This window comes from Zonotrichia leucophrys, chromosome 5 (genome assembly GCF_028769735.1).
Source record: "Zonotrichia leucophrys gambelii isolate GWCS_2022_RI chromosome 5, RI_Zleu_2.0, whole genome shotgun sequence".
Classification (NCBI taxonomy): Eukaryota; Metazoa; Chordata; class Aves; order Passeriformes; family Passerellidae; genus Zonotrichia; species Zonotrichia leucophrys.
Genome location: NC_088175.1, coordinates 28,530,722 through 28,550,471, shown reverse-complemented (window position 1 = coordinate 28,550,471; position 19,750 = coordinate 28,530,722). Strand labels below are relative to the sequence as shown.

At 39.3% G+C, this 19,750-nt stretch overlaps 1 protein-coding gene across 1 annotated transcript in view; it reads left to right on the top strand.

The window, feature by feature from the left end:
• The window catches only part of DCAF5 (DDB1 and CUL4 associated factor 5), a 66,904-nt gene that overhangs the window by 29,354 nt on the left and 17,800 nt on the right, over positions 1-19,750 (top strand). Inside the window, exon 6 of the mRNA XM_064714355.1 lies at positions 4,633-4,846. Coding sequence (XP_064570425.1) covers positions 4,633-4,846 — 214 coding nt within the window. The remainder of the gene's footprint in view (positions 1-4,632; positions 4,847-19,750) is intronic.

Sequence of the window (19,750 nt, the reverse complement as noted above, 5' to 3'; positions counted from 1 at the left end):
GAATTGCTGACAAACACAGTTGTATGCAATGGTGTGTATTAGTTACGAGCATTCAGTTCATTCTTTCCTTTTAAGGTCATTCTTTCATTAACTTAGTCTCACTCACTGCTGTTTATGATACCAACACTTTTCCCTTGCTTAATTAATTTCTTTTCTTAAAGGACACTCTTGTCCCAAGGACAGTGTCTGTACTGCAATGCAGTGATACTGCTCCTTCCCTTGCTTCACTAACTGCCAGTTAACCAAATTATTTACATTAGTGGTGCTGCTGGTGGATTCAAAGCCTTCCATTGTTTGGCTCAGCTGTGTTTAGTCAGCCCTTGCCTGCTGCCTGTGTGCTGCATATCCAGCTACGGAAATGACCATATTGCATAGAATGGTCCATTCTCCCTCCTCAGCCTCCCTCCAGCTCCAGCATGTGTGTTTGGATTGCAGTGTTCCATCTGTGGACTAAATATTTCTCTTAATCATACAATATGACTTTTTAAAAAACTCAGAAGTGCATGTGTCTCTCTATATTGCTTCCAGAGCTGGTAGGCAACATCAGCATTCCACAGCTGTCTGGGTGAGCCAAATTTGGAAGCAGAGCAAATCTGAGTAGTCTGGCTTTGGATTCATAAAAATAATGCCTCTGGCAGAAAGAGCACTCGTCTTGTTCAGAAGTGTCCTGTTAGTATTGCCTTCAGATTTCTCACTAGCTGTCGCGGTCTGTGTCTTCAAGATGAGAGTATTGTTTCTGGAGTGCTGCATCAGTAAACTTTTAGTAACTGCAACAAGGTGTTGCCTCTGAAACTCCTTTGTGAGTGCATGCAGGAAGTGGCAGTTCTAACATGAGCAACGTATCCAAACATGTCTACCCTGCCCCACATAATCCTCTGTGAAAAAAATCCAAAAGTAACACTGACTAAAAGTACAGCACAACACCCTGGTGCATATAGTCATTGGAACATGCTGAAACACAGCACTTCTCTTCCTCTCCCCTTCCCACTCTCCAAAAAAAGTGCACAAGCTCTCATTCTGATTAATTTGAAGGTTTTTAGAACTTCTTGATTCAGACATTCTCTTTAGTACTAATGAGTATTAGTATTGTGAAAAATAACTTCTGCTGGCTTCTTTCTTGGAGAGGGCTGACTGCTTTTTTCCTGCAATTTTGATGGAGATGGATAATATAGAAGGCATCTTGGGCAATTATTATTTTTTTCCTAAAATCATCATGATTGTTCTAAAATCACCAAAAGTACTCCTGCCATGTGCACTGCCTGCAGTATGAGGCAGAGAGAGATTTCTCAAATCCTTTAAATGTCCTCTGTTTAGAACTAGGTGAGCAGCTTTGCCACCAAGATAGAGCCATGAGCTGCACTCCCTCCATACACATCCCCCTTCTTGTTTGTGAACATATCTCAGATGTTCTGTCCTAGGAGGAGAGAGAGTGAGCAAATATTTTTCCTCTGTTTGGATCAGGAAGTGGATGTTTGGTGGGGGTTTGTATCAGTTTGTTCACCTCATCCCCACCTGACTACTTGCTGCCTCTTTTCAGTTTCTTAAAGGAAAACACTGTGCAGTTAATTTAATAAGTCCTTTCAAAGAGGCAGAGAGGAAGCAATCAGGACACAGCAGGGTGGGGAAAACAGAAAACTGCTGTCTTGTGATTAGTAGCACAAAATGCTGAACTTGGAGCTATAGTGTCAGGCTTTTGGGGCCAGAATTAGGACAAATTGGGAAAGTCATTGCTCTTACACTATAAATGAATGGCAAACAGCTATTTTAGGATTTCTTTTTGAATCAGCCAAACTAGCTCATTGCTTTTTTTGTTAGTGAGGGGGTTTCATTTTTTGGTTTTCTTTTTTTTGTTTGAGCCAAATGTTTAAAAACACTGCAGCAGGAACTGTATATCCATCACATGTGTGGCTGAATTGTGTAGAGTGAGGGTCTGAGGCAGGCAGAACTGTGGCTCTTTTGAGAAGTATTAACTGTGCAGCTCTGTAATTCTAGACTTTTCATGTATAGATATTTTTTTCTGAAGTTCTAGTCTCTCTTGCTTCCTTTAATCTCTGAAGTAAAACATTCTTTTGGAGCTTTGTCACACTGAAGTTACTGAAGCACAATACAGAATTCACTTCCAAGTTTTGCTTTGGTACCTTTGACTGCTGTAGGAGCCTAATGAAACATCTGTAAGCAGAATGGAAGCCAGTTTAATATTGCACTCCTATTGCTATAAAATATAATCTCAGCTGATCTCAGGCAGGGCATAATACTAGCAATGATGGAAACTTTGCTTGAAGACTTGAAAGGATGGGGCATCTGGTAGGCTCACTCATGTGCAGGCAGGAGAGAATTCTGGGCTGTGATTTGGATTAAGGGGGAGAACAGGTAAAGAGGGGAGAAGCTTAATCTCAATGCAGCAGTGGTTGCACCTAAACATTAAGTCTGGTTGGTGCATATTTGTTATGACCTTCTTATTCATGTTGGACAACTCATATATTTTTTATTAAAAATTAACTTAGCAAAAAAAAAAAATCTGGAATTGTTTCTTCTGCCTGTTTTTTGTGTTAAATTCTTGGTTGGGTTGGGGTTTTGGGGGATTTACAATGTTTTAGCTTACTTATTTGTCCTTTTTGAAGAAAGTGGAAAATTCCATAGAAAAAGAAATGGCTTGCTAAGACCTATCAGAAAAGAGGAGGCAAAAATAACCAAAATGCATATGATATCTAGTTTTGTTTTGATTTTTAATGCCTGAGTAAATTCTTGGTTGGGTTGGGGTTTTGGGGGATTTACAATGTTTTAGCTTACTTATTTGTCCTTTTTGAAGAAAGTGGAAAATTCCATAGAAAAAGAAATGGCTTGCTAAGACCTATCAGAAAAGAGGAGGCAAAAATAACCAAAATGCATATGATATCTAGTTTTGTTTTGATTTTTAATGCCTGAGTATTTTGAGGTGAGTACTTTATTGATCTCAATTAACAGAAAAAAGGGCTGATGAGAGGAATCCTAAATCCTTGTCTCTAAGCTTACAGTTTCTAGTATTAAATTCTCTCTGGTTTTAATTAAATACCTTGAACATGATTAATAAAAGCTTGGCAGCTTTGCCTTGGAGGAGGAGAACAGGAGACACCAGGACTGTTAACGCTGATAAAAGTGTTGTGAAGTTGTGGTGCCCAACCTTAAGAACTTACTAGTTAGTTGGCTTAGAAAATGTGACTTGTGGTGCCTTTGTGGCACCCTGGCTTTGACTGCTCAGTGCACAAAGAGGATGTATGAGAGAGCAGCATATTTCTAGGACATTCATTATGCAGAATCTTATATTTTGTGTTGGTTTTGTTTAACTCTGGCTCAGGAACAATGGTTTTTTAACTTCACTGTATCTCAGGCAATGATGCATGTTTTGACCTGCATGGAATGTGGCTTCCCATCCATGTGGAATGACTCATTCTTCACAGTTGTTGGGGCAAAGGCCTATATCAAAAGGTGTTATGCTTTAAAATCTATGAATAAGCTTCCCTCTAGAATTTACAAATTCTGAGCTGGCATGCTTTTTCTGGTCCAGAAGGGGCATAAAGGTCACAGCTCTCAACAAGATTTGATGGCTACTGCTCAAAACAGAGGTGTTAACAAAAAAATTTGATGGCTACTGCTCAAAACAGAGGTGTTAACAAAAAAATTGAGCTCTAGTCCTGTTTAGGAAGTGATCATTGAACAAAAAAAGAGCTAAAATGTCTTCCATCTTTGGCTCACTTTCCATATTCACAATCATTTCACGTACACTACACAGATTGAATGAAGTCCTTGAAAAGAACAGAAAATCTGTACAAGTTGCATTTAAGGTGTGCTTTGATTAACTTTAGGTTGCTTTATGGAACAAATCCCATATTTGTTACTTTTTTTAAAGACAGTCTGGAAACTTGTGAACCTTTGGTTTTGTTTTGTGTATGTCAATAAGAATGGATACAAATACTCCATCTCTGAATATACAGCCTTATATGGGACAAGGAAGCCAGCTAATCCTGCCACATGAGAGTTTTAGGTAATAATGTCATGTGATAACATAATTGTCTTGCCTACTTGGCAGTATTTTTAGATGAAGCTAGTTCAAGATTAGCTAAGTAACTTATTTTAGCATTTCTTGCAATAACATGTTAGTAAGATGTCCTTTTATTTAAGACATCTGGAACTGATTGTGGAGTTTAAACATCCTCTGATGACCTGTAGAGATATAAATAGAAGCAGGAGAGAGAGAATGGCCAGCCTGTCTACATTTGGAGAAAATGTCATCTGGTGCCAGAGCAAGGGTGAAAGACTGCTTGGTTCAAGAACCAGCTAACAAAAGTAAAAGGACAGCCTTTTTAAGGCAAAGTGCTCTGTCCAACTTTGCTAATGTATTTTTTATTAACAAAACTACTCACAGTCTTTAACTTTTCTCTTCTGAAGATGTTACAAACATAGCATTTTAATAGCTTGTCATTCAGGTTTCATATAAAGATTTTTCAGGAATTGAAAGAAGAAACTAAATAAAATGATAGTTTCCTGGGCTTGTTTGTTTGAAAAGCCTCAGTAAGATTAAAGAGAGTTGTGTCTCTAAGTAGTTGAGTTGGTATGTGCAGCCCATCTCACTTAGTCCCACCTGTGTTTTCCCAGCTCCCTGCTCCGCTACGGTGGGAACCTTTCCCTTCAGAGCGCCATGAGCGTCCGCTTCAACAGCAACGGCACGCAGCTGCTGGCGTTGCGGCGGCGCCTGCCCCCCGTGCTCTACGACATCCACTGCCGCCTGCCCGTCTTCCAGTTCGACAACCAGGGCTACTTCAACTCCTGCACCATGAAGAGCTGCTGCTTTGCAGGTGATCGGGATCAGGTAATGAGCAATGCTGCCCTGAGTCTCCAGAGTTTCCATGACTGTTTGGGAAGGCCGTTGTGAGGGTGGCTTCTTTCTGATTCAGCAGATAATGCAGGAAGCAGGACACATACGGGCTTATTCAGAACTGTTTTGTAATGTGGGCTCTAAAAGAAGGAAAACGTATACCAGAACACGGGAGAAGTTTTACCTGTTGTTTGATGTGATCTAATACTTACTTGGAAGATGACATGCAGAAGAAAATATTTGCTGGTTTTTTAGGTCCAATTAATACAATGTTATCTACTCATCTACATATGATATGGAAGGATCTTCCTTGCATTTCAGTTTTGTTACAGAGTGGCGTAGACGCAATCCCACAAAATCTAAAATTGTGTATTTATAGAGTTATTAATTCTTATTTCAAATTATAATGTTTCTCTTTTAATACTTGACTACTAGATCAGGGAGAATAGGATTTTGTAGTCACTGATCTGTAAGTGATGATGACAGGTGGTTAGGAAGGAATAGTCTGTTACTTCACTGAGGCAGGGCTCTGTCCCTACTACAGATCACAAAGAAATAGGTCACACATAAAGTGGCTAACAGAAGTTCTTATGATTCTAGAGCCAGATATTGTCTTTGGACAGCTGTATTTAATAATCACAAGCACTGTTAGAGGACAAAATATGTATTTTCATAGTATCAAACTATGATCTGAAAATTTCTTAACTGTCATCACCAAAATTCCTGCAGTCAGAACTTGATCACTAATTCTATTGCTGCTGCTGCAGGAGGCAGAGTTGAGCTTCTTTCAGATTGCAAGAAGGAAATACATTCATATCACTGAATTTGAGCAGTGTTCCTTAGTTCTGAATATTTTATGACAAGAGTGTGAAAATGTGATAATGAAACTCATTTAAAACAATTTGAGTGGCTTACTTTAAAGCAATGGAAAAACACATGTGTTGGTTAAGAAGAAAACCACTGACAATTTGTGTTCTATTATTTAGTCAGCCTAAAGATAACACTTTTCTCCTCTGGAACTCAGTGTAGAGCCTAAGTTATGTCTACACTCTGACACATAATTTGGCTTCTCATTTGTTACTAAAGATGTAGAGAAAAGTCTTAGTATATGCTGCTCTGCTTTCTAAGGCATTTTCTGATGGGTATGGTGTTATTTTAAGAGGAGGAGTATGTCTGTTCTGTATCAGGCTGATGTGATACTTCAGGAGCCTACATTTTAAAAAAACTTTATATTCTTGTGGCTTGACAGACCTTCTGTTCAGATAAATAGCAGCAGGTAATGCTGCTAATGAGTTGGAAATCAGCAAAAGACTATTATAGTCTGTCGTAAAACTATATGAAGCTAATGGAGAAGATGAACTTTTCTGTGGAATGTTAGAGAGATGTGGAATTTGACATTTAGACACAAGCTCATACCCATCTTCTAACTGGAAGGAAAAATGATAATGAATTCAGAAAATGCCAACACATGCTCCAACTCTGTCTGAAACTGCCCAGTAATGTTCAAATTCAGTGGCTAAGACTGCCAGCACTAGGGATAGCCTTCATAGGGACTGCCTTTTACAGGGAACCCAATTGCAGTTGCAGGCATACCTAGAAAAGAAGATAGGAGCCTACTATAGATAGGCAAGATAGAGTTGGAACCTACTGTAAGATAGACAAGGTAAACAAAATAATAATTTTGTGGAGTTTCACCCTTCTGTACAACGAGTATGCTTTTGTATAATGTATGCAAGTCTTCACCCCTGAGAATCAGAATTCATCAAAAGAACAAATAGTTCTGTATCCAATTTAATCTGGCTCCAGTTGCCTCACCCTTTTAATATTGCTGTTCTTAGCATTTATAAAGAATGTCTCTCATTTGAGATCTATGCAAAGTAAGCTTTACAGAATACCTTGCTTGTATTTCCTCAGGATCAAAATTTTGTGTGGGCTAAGGCTCATTTGAAGGGACTTGTGGGTAAGCAAGTTGCTTTCCAGTTGTGAGTGGCACTTGGGGTAGGAAGGCATCTTTAGCAATTTCTTCACATTGAACCTCTGATTTTTTCTGTCTTTGGTTCTTCTTTTCATCTTTATTAAACTGCCAGCTATTGATATTTTTGCTCTTTTAAGCTTTCTTAAATAGTTAGGTTGTACCTTTCTTACAGAGCACAGTAAATTAAAAATGGAGTCTCTTGTGTTCAAAAACTATTATGCGTTGTCTGCACAGGTAATTCACCTCATAAAGTTGCATTTCTATACTATATTTTAATTCTGATAAGAAAGAATTATCCTTAACTCATCACTGTTTAGAATGCAATTGCATTGGGAAAAAGTGAACTGCTGAGAGGGGGAGGCCTTGTCCAGCAGAGGTACTGCAAGACCTTTCACTGATACCATTTCTTTACTTGGCAGCAGCATTTACTTACTTTCCTGGGTTAATGACTTGTACTGACACTCAGAGTTCTGACGAGCATTTGGATGTGATAAAGGGATCAGAAGAAAGATGGGAGATGGAGAAATGGCCTTTCAGCTCTGTAAGACTCAGCTCCTCACAGAACTGTAGCCTTTGCTGGTCTTCCTCTCAAGTTTGTACATAGCAAAGGGTTTGCTCACAGGAAGTTTTCTTGTAAATTATGGCTATCAGGGTTTAAAACCCTATAACTGCTAGTTTTGGGTTGCCTTTGGAAATTTATTTTAATACAGTGGTGAAAATCTACAGTAAAGGTAAATAACACCCTGTTCCAAATGGGTTGCATTCTGATATGGCAGAAATGAGCAGATTCTGAGCTGCAAGCACACAACTTAAGAGTTCTCTTGGAGATTGCCTTTATATCTTAAGAGTCCAAATGCTTAAGTTCTCAAAATGACCAGAAGTGTTCTTACTTTGACAAGGTATGTGTATTAAAATGATGAAATTTCTTTGCAGAAACAAACCACAGACTACTAGTTGGGGAACAGTTTGATTGGTTTGTCTGTTGATGGGGGTTAGACTTTCTAATATTTTCTCAGTATTGTTTTTTTTAGTGCTCACAGATTGTGATAGGTACTCAAAAGGACTTGGAGCCAGAGCTCCTGATGTGTCACTCTAGAGGGAAGCCTGCTACCATCAGGTGTGCAGTGATCTGTATACCACCTCCTTTTACTGCAGCATCCGAGATGCAAGTAGATTGAAACATCTTAGCAAAGAATTATATATCTATCATTAATGCTTTAAGGTACCAAATGCAGAAAGACTCACTTTTTAAGTACAATGTTTTTGTTTTGTTTTCTTATTTTTTAAGAATACGTTCTGAAATGCTTATGTGATTTTGAGTTGTTGCAGGTATTGTGGGTTGCAGCACAAGCTAAGTGATGGGGATCTTAGAGGATGAACAGCTTTTTTTGTCTTTGTGGCCTTGCAAACTATTGTTTGCCTCCAAAAGCCCTAGTCCTTCTGAACCTGATTTCCAAGTCCATGAGCAGTGTGTGTGTGTCTGTATATCTATATTTATATATATATACACACATGAGCAGTTTTCCTAGAAATGCCACATCATGCTTTTCTTGTTTCTTGCAACTACCAAAGCTTGAGGCATTGTTTAGCTGATATTTTATTTGCACCCATTTAAACTTACCTTTGTGTGCTCCTCTCAGAATTTTTTCTTTTGTCCTTGTCATTGGTGTAATGACCTATTCACATGACACCAATTTTTCTACTTTTTGAGGAAGAGCTCTGATGTTGAGTCATAAACAGGTTCAAAATGATGTGGTGTTTGCATTATCCAGGAGCTCACTTCAATCATACAGCTGTGAAAGAGTGCAAGGGTAAGGTAGGCTGGATGGATCCAGCATGACTCTCAGCTTCCCACTGCCTTTGTTGGCTATAGAGATTTGTGTGAGAACATAATTTATCCGTTCTTCTGGGCATCCAGGTCCACAATTTTAAAAACAGTTTATTTATACACTCAAGTCCCACTGACTTTAGTATGTGCCAGTGTTTAATTATATACAAATATTAAATGAGTGAGACTGTCTGGTCATGTCACAGTGCTGGGTGAGTTTCTATTAATCTTGTCAGCATTAGAATTTGGGAAATATTGATTAAATACTAAGGATTTTTGGTTGCTAGACTGGTATAGAAAATAGCTTATATCTGAGGATACAAAAAGTATTGCAGGACTTTAGGTACCCAACCAAATGTGTATTTAAATGTAGGAGCCTCAGGGCTATAGTGATGGGCAACAGCAAAAAAAAAAAGGCCCAGAAAGAAACCACAAAACACTACCACTCTCCAAACTAAAATAGTCCAAAAGGTTTTCTTGCTCAAGAATTGTTGCCTGTGTCACAATGATGAATGCTATCAGTTCATTCCTGTTTCTCCCTGTGTAGATAATGTGAGGCTGTATAAGGCTTGTGGCTGTAAAATCAACTGCGTATTGCCTGTTTTAAAAAGGCGGGGGTGGGGAGAAATAACTTGTACCCTGTGAATCAAACAAAAAGCGTCTTGACTCTGGCATGCCCTCAGACATTACATCACCACTCAGCCTTTTCTGTTGACATTACACTGGTATAGGAGAGTTTCAGGAATGCACTGCTCACAGTACTGCAAGGCTGCTCCAACTCCCTATAAAGTTACAGCCCTCATTATACTGAAATTTGTGTTTCTGAATAGCCCTGGTTAGGGACAAGCCAGCTTTTTGCAGGACAGAATTATTTCATGAATGTAACTCTTCCAAAAACCAGGTTAGCTGTATAGATGCTGGGGGTCTTGTATCGTTGTATATTGCCTTTATAAAGAAAGACAACTTTTCTTCAGTGATGTTCTCTGTGTCATCTAATTTGAAGGTCATTTATCACAGGAAGTAATGCTTATCAATGTCTAGGTTTAAGAACTAGCAAGAAGAAAGGGAATTATTCTTTTAGAGAATACATTTTAAGTTTCCTGTGCAGGGAAGACTTCCTAATGAATAGTAGCTTATTGCAGTCAGCATTTCTTAATATATGAAAAGCATTCAGTGTGCAAATATGTTGCTGTGCTTGGATAAAAAGAAAATTGATGTCTTACTCTGTCTTAAATTTGGTTTCTTCCAAGAATTACTGATGACACTGTATTTTGGTTTTTGCTTTATCTAAATAGCAGTTTAAATTCTATCTATATGCATAATATGTACATATAAAGGCCATGTATGAGATTTATCTAGCAGTGAAATTCCTTATTCATTTTCCCCCATTAGTTTTGGTAATTGACATTGGGAGGGTCATATTGAAAATGCCTCTTTGGAGTCAAGGTCTCAACAGCAGGAGCTATGAGTTTTCTTTAACCATTCTTGTTCTGATTGCCTCTTCCCCCATTCTTGGTGCATCCTGCCAGCCCTATTTCCTGTCTCCCTTTTCTGAGTTCCTATAAGCCCTTGGGGGAGGATTTTAGACATCTGCACAGCAATACATAAGCCCAAAAGGACCCATACTGAAATTAAATTCTGGTGGAGTAGGACTCAAGACTCAGGAGACTTTGAATTTTGCAGCCTTTGTGTTCCTCATAGAACATCATGGGAGATCTGTAGTTAGTAGCACTTCTCATATGCTCAGATAAATGTGTTGATTTCTTTGTAATGTAATAGAAGTATTTTCCCTGCCACAGAAATCCTTGGTAAGGATTTTTAAGTTGCTTTTGTTCATTAATAAAATTCCTGTTATGGCCTTTCTGCATTACAAAAAGGCAGCTGTAAAAATGTTGATGGATTATTCTCAATGATGCTTCTGTAAGCATTTGAAACTGTCCCACACAGAGTTGGCTGCTTCTAAGAGTAGGGATTTAGGGAGTGAGAATGCAAATTTTTGGCTTTGAAATTTATGTACTAGAAGCAATTTGTATTTCTCCAGTCTGCTGTGTCTCACTGCTTTACTTTTTCCAGTTAATGAGATAGGCATGCTTCTCACTGAGGAACAAAGCTCCTGTTGTTAAAAAGCCTTTTGGACTCACCTGTTTGATTCTCAGGCTGAGATGGAAAACTTTTAAGCTCTTTTTTGTGCCAGTTTCAGCCTCTTGAAAAGCAGCCTCAAGGAGTACAGGGTAGTATGTAAAGAGTACAGGCTGTCCTGGCTGGTGTGAAAAAAGATGTCTGTTTTCACAGTGTTGTGAGCCTTCTGAATTCGTTAAGTATTGAGAAAAAAACCAAACTGTAATTTGTGCCCCAGAATTTATTATCAAGTAGAAGATAAAAGGTTGTGTGTGTAGATACTTTGTAGGCAAATTATTTTCTTAACTGTAAGTTCTCCAAAACACATCTCAGAGAGAGTTTTCACAGTTATGTCTCCTCTTACTTTAAGTTTTTTCTTTGAAAGAAGGGAATAAGAGGTTAGTGGCTTGCACAGGTGACTGCTCTTTATTTTGTCATCTCCTGGTTAACTGCTGTGGAGAGAAGGATCTCCAGTTGGTGACAATGAGAGCTGCTACAAGCAGGCAGCCACTCTGGCTGGGGCTGCAGTTTGAGGTACCAACAAGGCAGTGTGCCCTTCAGGGGACATCCTGGGCTGTCCTGGCACCCATCTGACCCTATAGGATCAATACAGAAATGAAATACAGAAATGGCAATACTACATTGAATGACTCATGACAATTTGCATGAGGTTTTACTGCTGCAGCTACTGAATCAGACCACTGCTGTTAGGGGTTCCAATGTGGGCAGAAGACATGTGGGTGGGAACAGACCTGCTGGGGAAGTCAGCCAGTGATGATTACAGCAGTCTTTCAAGCTGTACTCAGTGGGAATTCTATACTAAAAACCTAGATTTATCAACACCTAGCTTCATCAGCATAAAGGTAGCAGCCTGACAGATCAGGAATTGCAAAGAAATGGAAATGCTTGACTAATTGACTGTTGTCCTTAATTGTTTTGCCTTGTTGTTTCCTTGCTTATTTGTTTGTTGATTCCTTTGGAATAGGAAAATGTTTTTTCCTTCTCCATAGTTGTGTCCCTACCTTGTTTCCTATCTGGCTAGTAGATACTCTAACAATAAAAATGAATGGAAAGTAAACCTGTGGGTTTTCTACCTACAGAAAATGCAGACAACACGAAATTAGGATCAAATTGTAAATTATCAGGCATTTTTTAAAATGGAAAAATAGCAGGGGAAGTTTTTTTTTCATAAAATGTGTAGAGCAGTCTTGACACCCCCAAAAGGTTTAGAATCAGCTCTAAAAAAATTTTCTTTGTGTTCTTTGTGTTCTGTCGCATATCTCTCATACAAAACGTAACATATAACAAGACTGGTGTTCATGGTTGTGGTTTTTTTGCACATACATTTATATACACACACATAAAAATCACACACAGATATACATGTGTCTATGAGGGCAGCTTTCTGATGTTTTGCTTCTTTTTGTTTATAGCTTGCTTATCCCCCTTGAAGTAGCTCCATGAGAAGCAGATTGTCATGTTCACTCTGGGATTTTGTTGGGTTCAACCCTTTGGGGTTTCCTGATGTTTAGTTAGTGGGATGTATCTATGGTATTGCTTAGTTTTCAGTGGCTACTTACAAGGTATCTCTCTCCTGTCTGTGTGACAGCTGCCCTCTTGTAAAAGAATATTTCTGTACAGTCCATAATTCCAGAATCTTCAGCTTCCTTTATTAAATTTGAAATTGACTGCTGGGCTTAGAAGTTCTTGGAGACTGAGTGCTGTCACAAAGAACAAAATGGCATAAGCCCTGTTTACTTAGGAAACCTTTCCTCCTTGGATAAATACACAGTTTTTATGTTCTTCATGTAAATTGATTCCTTTTCCACAGCTGATTGCTGTGAATTCCAGTCTATTTTGGACAATGTTTTTCAGACTTCAGTGATGCTTCGTGTCAAACTGTGTTTTCCTCAATGCTTATCAGTGTATATTCCACGACAGAAGTGATGTGTGAGTCTCAAGGAATTAAGACTTGAGCCTAGCAGACTGCCCCAACCCAGATTCTTTATTTGTTATCTTAGGAAAAGAACCAAAAGTATACACCCCACCAATTAATTATGTTATGTTGCAGGTAAAATAAAGGGTCTGTACATCCTGTCTCTTAAAGGACATATGCAGAGCACCAGCCTGTTTCAACTTTGGATGCCTCTGTGCTTCTCTCCCAGCATGTGGGTTTTGCACTACTTGAGGAAGCCAAGGGACAGCTCGCTAAAACCCTGAGAAAAATTCTGTCTGCTCTTATCTTTTCTGCACCAAGTTTCATTGGCCCCTCTGAAGAAAGGGCAGACATGCCCAAGTGAGGGGGAATTCAGATTTAAAGCTGTAAACAGCAGCATGAAATTCAAATCTGACAAGCATTTTCCTGCTAGTAACTTAGCAGTACTTGCTTTTAAAATGGTTATCATTTCTGTGCCTTTGTCTGTTGTTTGTGCATGCATATATATAATATATACATAATTATATGGTGATAGTGCTTTTTGATTTGTGCATTTATGACAGGCTCCTATATTCTTCTTGTTCTCCCCTACATTATTAGGGCCATTCAAGAGACTTGAAAAAAATTATCCATGTCTGTTAGTCCTTTATCTATGGCCAAAAGCTCGAATATCTGATATAGGTCATAAGCAATACGACATTTTATGGGAGCAGAAAGTGTGGATATTGGAGACTAAAATAAGATGCAATTTAGATAACATTTTATTGAAATAATCCATATTTAGTAGCACTGAGGAAATGTAGCTTGTGGGATTTTGAAAGCTTTCAAACTGGCAGTGCTATGAACAAAAAATAAATTCCCTAGAGTGGTAGTACTCTGCAAAATGCAATGCTAATGCTACTGTTACTAGACTACAGAAGCAGATTAGATCTTCCTTTATTTATATCAACTGCTGCAATTTCCTTAGGGAGAGAGAAAATGAGAAGAGTTACAGTGGAATGAGTGGGGAGTGCTAGTCCAATGTAATTGTTTCAGATTCCTGATGGTGCTTCATTTTAAGCATTTTATGTGTACTTGGAACCCAGACTGAATTGGTGTTTTCTCCCAGGAGCAGACTCTAACCATGCCTGAGAGTTTTCTTCCTTCTAAGGCAAACTTCTGAATCAGCAGCTCATAGTCATCTGGAAGCCTTTTCCTGTCATAGTTGCTAACAGCTAGGCATAGAAGCTGACTCTGTCCTTAAAAAAAAATTCCAGTATTAACAGCAAGTGTTTTTTCTGTCTAATCTTGTGGTTGCATGAATATTGTAAATGTTGATTTCTGAAATCCTGGTCAGATACGGCAGCAAAAAGGCAGACAATGAATCAGGTGGGTTTAGTATTGGTCTGTTCCCCCCAGACATCTGAGCTCCTCATGCAGGGTCTGGTTTGATTCCTAATTCAGCACTGCAGTGGTTCTTGAGGTTATGTTCAGCTTGAGTTTGTCTTTAGGGGGGAGGGTGGAAGGAGGACAGTGCTTGATGTCTGAGCTATTTAGTTGTCTCAGTGAATGCACATTTTTGCCTCCCCCTGGCTTGCCTCTGTGATTTGATTATCTGGGCTTTTGTTCTTAAAGTGACTGAATAGAAGGTACTCTGCTAGGGATCTATCCCCTCAGGACCAAAAATCCTTGTTCACAATTGAAGTGGAGCCATACCATGTGCAGGATGACATTCCTTCATCTACCCTTCCTCAAGCCCTTATTTTTTTTTCCTTTCTGTTCCTCCATTTTAATCCATTCTCTCAGGATTTGAGCCTTAATAACTAGAGTTTGGTGAACTTAATAGTAATTATTTCTTTTTCTAGTAATAGGGACTGACTTCTTAGTTTTCTTAATTCTTATTCTACAACTGTAAACTAGTGCAGTGAACTATTGGTTTATTGTTATATTAGTAATGAATATATCCAAGCAAACTTTTCACAAATGGTCCTGTAAATGTCCCAGTAACATCAGTCCAGCTGTGCTCTCTAGAGGCCTTAGGTTCTGATTGTCTTGTGCAGAGACTACTAATTGGAATTGAGGATTGTTCTCCAAATGTCATGCAGTTTGTGACTTTGGCAGCTTGGGTGTTCACCCTTGAAGCTTCATGTGCACATTGTTCTTGCAATGGCTGCAGTCATGAGGTTCTTCTGGCAGTCTCTGAGTCCTGACCAGAAAAGCTGCTTTCTACTTTTCAGACCCATATCACCTAGTCTTACAGGAAACGACTAATGCATTTGGGAATTCAATCCTATGTTGTGAGAACAGCAGGAAAGCATGTACCCCAAAGGTTTCCTTACAGGGAAGAAGAGCAGAAAACAATGCTGGCTTCTACAGTGGTGGCAGTGTAAGGGCAGATACAAAATACTTGGATATTTTGTGAATATGATCAATTTCTGGTGATTATTGGCAGACCTAACCATTAAAATAAAATTTAATTTTATATTAAAAGTTCACTACTCATAGCACATTGCTTATAACATGAAACTTGTGTGCATGACTTTATCAGTTAATGCTTTTGGCATTTACTAATGGCTATTTTGTGTCAAGATTAAAGCCATAAGTAGTTTTTCAGTTCAGATCCCAAGCTGAGCTTGTTCTGTGGCTGGACATAATTGCATTGCAGATGTTTAATTCATTCCTATTTGCTTTCTCTTAATTCACTCCAGAGTACTTTAGTGTCATAGACAGGTAAAAAAAATTGTGAAGGAAAGCCCCCCCCCAACTTTTCTTTTAAAATTATTTTAGGACTTTTATTTTCTTGATACAAATATACAAGACATATCTGCTGTTAGACTTAGAGGAACAAAAAAAAATTAGGAGAGCAAAAAACAAACAACTCACCTCTCAAAACCATTTTGTTTTCAAAAACATTTGAGAAAAAGTAGTTCTGGGAGATATGTTGTAAATATGCAGTTGAATCAAAGATCACCACCACATAAACAAAGCCTCCACGCACAGAGGTTAATTCAAGCCATGTTATACTGCTGAAACAGACCAAAGTAAAATACTGCAGGAGTTAAACCAAGGGTTTAATCCATAAACAAAAACATTTCAAATAAATTGAAAGATACATCCTTGTTACCACCTGTGTACATCCAGGGGTTCCAGTCACTGCACCCCACTGCACTGATGCCTGTGTATAACACAGGAGAAAAAGGAGGAAGGCACTTAGCTCTTCACCATGTGCTTCAGCACACTGAAGATCAGACCCTCCTATCCCTGTTACTTTGTACCTCAGTGGCAATTGGCTTGCTCTAAAGTAACTGAAGCCCATCCATATTAAATACAAACTCTTTACAAAATATTTGCGTCTGGTGTGAATCACAAACCAAACTCAGCTGTTTTGAGGAAAAACCTAAATCTAAAAAATTTTTGAAAAAATAATGAAATGGACAGTCCTGGATCTTAAAACAGGAACTCAGGAGTTCCTTTGTTTTTCCTACTGGTGCTAGTAGCTTGTTAAAGGTTTTTCTCAAGCTAAATGATCCTATGATTAATAAAAATAAATGGAATTTAAAAAATCATGTGTATTGGCATTAACAAAACCATCCCATGGGATCCTTTGGCTTGTCTGATTCAAAGCGAGCACAGGGCACTGACATGTCTAATCTTCCCTGCCTGTTCCTGCCTTGTAGTCTTTCTCTATACAGGGATTCCTTGTAGACGGTAAACAAACCATCCAAGAAAGTCTGATGAAAATAACTCTGTTTCCTCAACACAAAAAAATCCACTCCTGACGCTTGGCCCTGTTGGGTGAAAGGTGCTGCAGCACCTGCAGCTGTTTTCAGTTTGCTCCTGGACTGGGTTAGCTGCCATGTAGTGCAAGCTATGGTGTACAGCTCCAATGAAGCATTATTTCTCCTCTTTGCCTTTAGTCCTTCTGTAGGCCATCTCTCAAAAGCTTGCCAGGATTTAATTCTCTCGTTTCCTCGTGGCTGAAGGATGCCAGAGCACATCTGCACTGTAGGTCTGGTTCTCTATACACACATGCACAGCTTCCATGCAGCGATGTCTGCTGCCCCTCATGACATAACCAGAGCTCTCAGGCAATGCAATCTCTTCACTTGTCAAGCTGATTTCACCTCTGTGCGAATGCATTTCCCTGCTGTTAGGTACTCTGCCATGGCTGCACCTTCACTGGGCAGGGGGGCATGTCCATACTTCAAAGGCTTGTCATCCTGAGATGCATGAGTCCTGGGAAATCAGCTCCTAGGTGGCCCTGCCTGAGCAGGTAGACTGGACCAGATGACTTCCAAAGGTCCCTTCCAGCCTCATCCCTTCTATGGTTCTGTAAACCATTTTAAGGTGCTTCATCAATTTCTTCCTTTCAGTTCCCCAGATTGTGATCACTTTAACTTATGCAAATCCATGTGTTGAGCTGCAGATCAAGTAGCTGTGGCCTGTGTTGCCACAGCTTAGTACTTTCATGATGGAGTGTAAAGGTTTCAGGTGGGCATTTTCCTGACACTGTTCATTTCTCCTCTCCTCCTTCCTCTCCCCCCTGTAACCCAAAGCCCAAGCCCAGTCCAGCAAGACAATTATTTCCCTTTCTATTTTGGCAATCTTTGAAAAAAAACAGTCAGAAGAAAGCTCTGGAGACCACCTGACTTTAGTTGCTTCTCAGATCTGATTGCTCAGAGAATTGTTCAGGTAAACTTTGGATTTGCAAGAGTGGAGATTCCACCGTCTCTCTGGGGCTGAGTTGCAGTGTTTGTTATGCTCCTGAACTTGCTGCTCCTTTGTGCTCAGCTGGAATTTCCCTTGCTGTGACTTGTGCCTGCTGACTGCTGAGTACCCACTGCTGCATGCCTCTGAGGAGAGTCTGTCCCCAGCCTCTCGGTATTCCTTTGAAGAATGGGAAACTGTTGGGGTCCACTCTGTCCCTTCCCTTTCTCCTGGCTAAATAAAAGCTGTTCTCTTACGTTTTCCCTGCAGGGCACAGGCCTTCAGCTGCAGCAGCCCTCTTGTCTGCTCTGTCCAATTTGTTAATATCACTCTTGTACTGGGGGACCCAAGCCAGACAAAATACCCCAGGTGTGGCTTCAAAAATGCCAGACAAGGGAAACAATCACTTGTCTTGTCCTCCTGTTTACATCCTTGTCAGTGCATCAAGTATATTGCTTTCTGAGAGCAGTGACACATGACATTTCCTGCACAATTGGTCATTGAGTCTTACAGGACACACAGAGTGTTCCTCTGCAAATAATTTTGGAAGCAGGTTTGAAGGGTCTCACAGACAGTCCATTCCTGCCATGTACATAACATGTTTTTTTCTGTCCTGTGTGCCTCATGCAGGATATCTGAAATCTGTCACTTTGGGGCCCTGTCATTGTTAGTTTATGGCATGTGGGGAAAGAAGAAAAAAAAAAAGATATGGTCATAAATTCAAGATACTGACTTTTCTAGGTGTTTTAATTGCAATTCTGTTTTTAGTCATGTGTCCTTGGCAAACTAGTTGCTGCTTCAACAACACAATTTGGTAATAAATAGTAATGAGACTTTTTTTCCATGTAGCATTTCTTTAACAAAACATATTTGAGGTGCTTTCTTTCTAATTGCTGGGATGTTTCCTATATAAACCCTAATCCTTGAAGTTTTGGCCCAGCAGCTCAGCCTGCTGTGGGCCAACATTTTATGAGCAGTCAAATGAAAGGGGAAGCACATATTCCTGGCACCATCAGGTTAGCTTGGAAGGTAAATTGCCTAAGTGCTTGAACATGTTAGCTTGTAGAAATAACTTTCTGGCTTGGAAAGTATGGGTTTATGAGCGATTCTGAACTAGTGTGCACAAGCTTTTAAAGGAGCTTTTGTTTGATCAGCCCTTCTTACCTGACAGAAAACGAGCAGAATTGCATTCATAAGTGCTTACTCACATCCTGCACTCTTAAAGATGAGGGGGAAAAGAATGGTTGGATTATGATAGCAGGAAACCAGAGAAAAGGATTTTAGTGGTTCGTTATTGCATTTTTGTGATAGGAAACATCCAAACAATGCACTAATGTAATTAGCTTTGCAAACAGAATATGTGCAAATTGATAGTCATTTTTTCTGTGATAGTGTATATCTTGTGTTTATTGGCTCCTGAGTCCTGTGTTATTCCAGAACTTGTCTCTTCACTGCTTGGTGTTACTTTGCCTGATGATTTTATGTTTCCCTGGAGAATGAAAGGCAGAAAGCAGTTATATTTGAGCCAAGTAAAACAGAATTTGTCTCCCATCAAAGGTTAGAAAAGGGACAAACTAGGTCTATTTCTTTATTTTATTTTTCTCCCTTTCCCCTTACCTAATAATAATAAAATGAAAAACCCAGCTTCTTGGCTGTATTGATTAAACTGCAGCCTAACATTAGTGGAGAAATAGAGATTTATTTACACTGTCTACACCAGTATAACTGGAATTGGAATCTGCCATTGGTTCCACTGTGTGTCATTTAATCTCTAATTTGGGAGAGAAATAAACTGTAGTCCCTCTCATTTATGGGAGAATAAGTATTTGGAGACAAGACACAGTTTGGGCCTCTCAGAGCTGAGAGGCATAAGCTTTTTGCCACGTCAAATGTCACCTGTCATTTCAGTGCCTGCTTGTAGTATATTAAGCTACTTTAAATTGCATACTGCCTGAAGTTCTGCACAATAAAGACATTGCTAATCATTTGTGTACTGCTGAAAAAGGGCAGCCTTCCATCTCTTCAGAGTAACTATGGCCAGGAAAAAAATAAATAGTGTGATAAATGGGGCGGAGGGCCACGGCTTTAAACCACTTGAGACTTGCTGACAGTGAATGTTTAGCTTTGTTTTTTGTTTGGTGTTCAAGATTATTCTCAGTGACTGAGTTTTGATGGTCTTGGTAGGCATGTCTGGATTAATGAGTAATGGACATGCTTGTGTGTAATGGACATGGCAGCTCTCTTCTTAGGTAGGTGTTTGATAGAGTTTTCCTTGGTAGTTCAGGAGATGAGGAAAAAAACTATGAAAGGCTTCAACATCAAAAAAAGACCAGAGTTGCAGGTTGAAAAATAGAT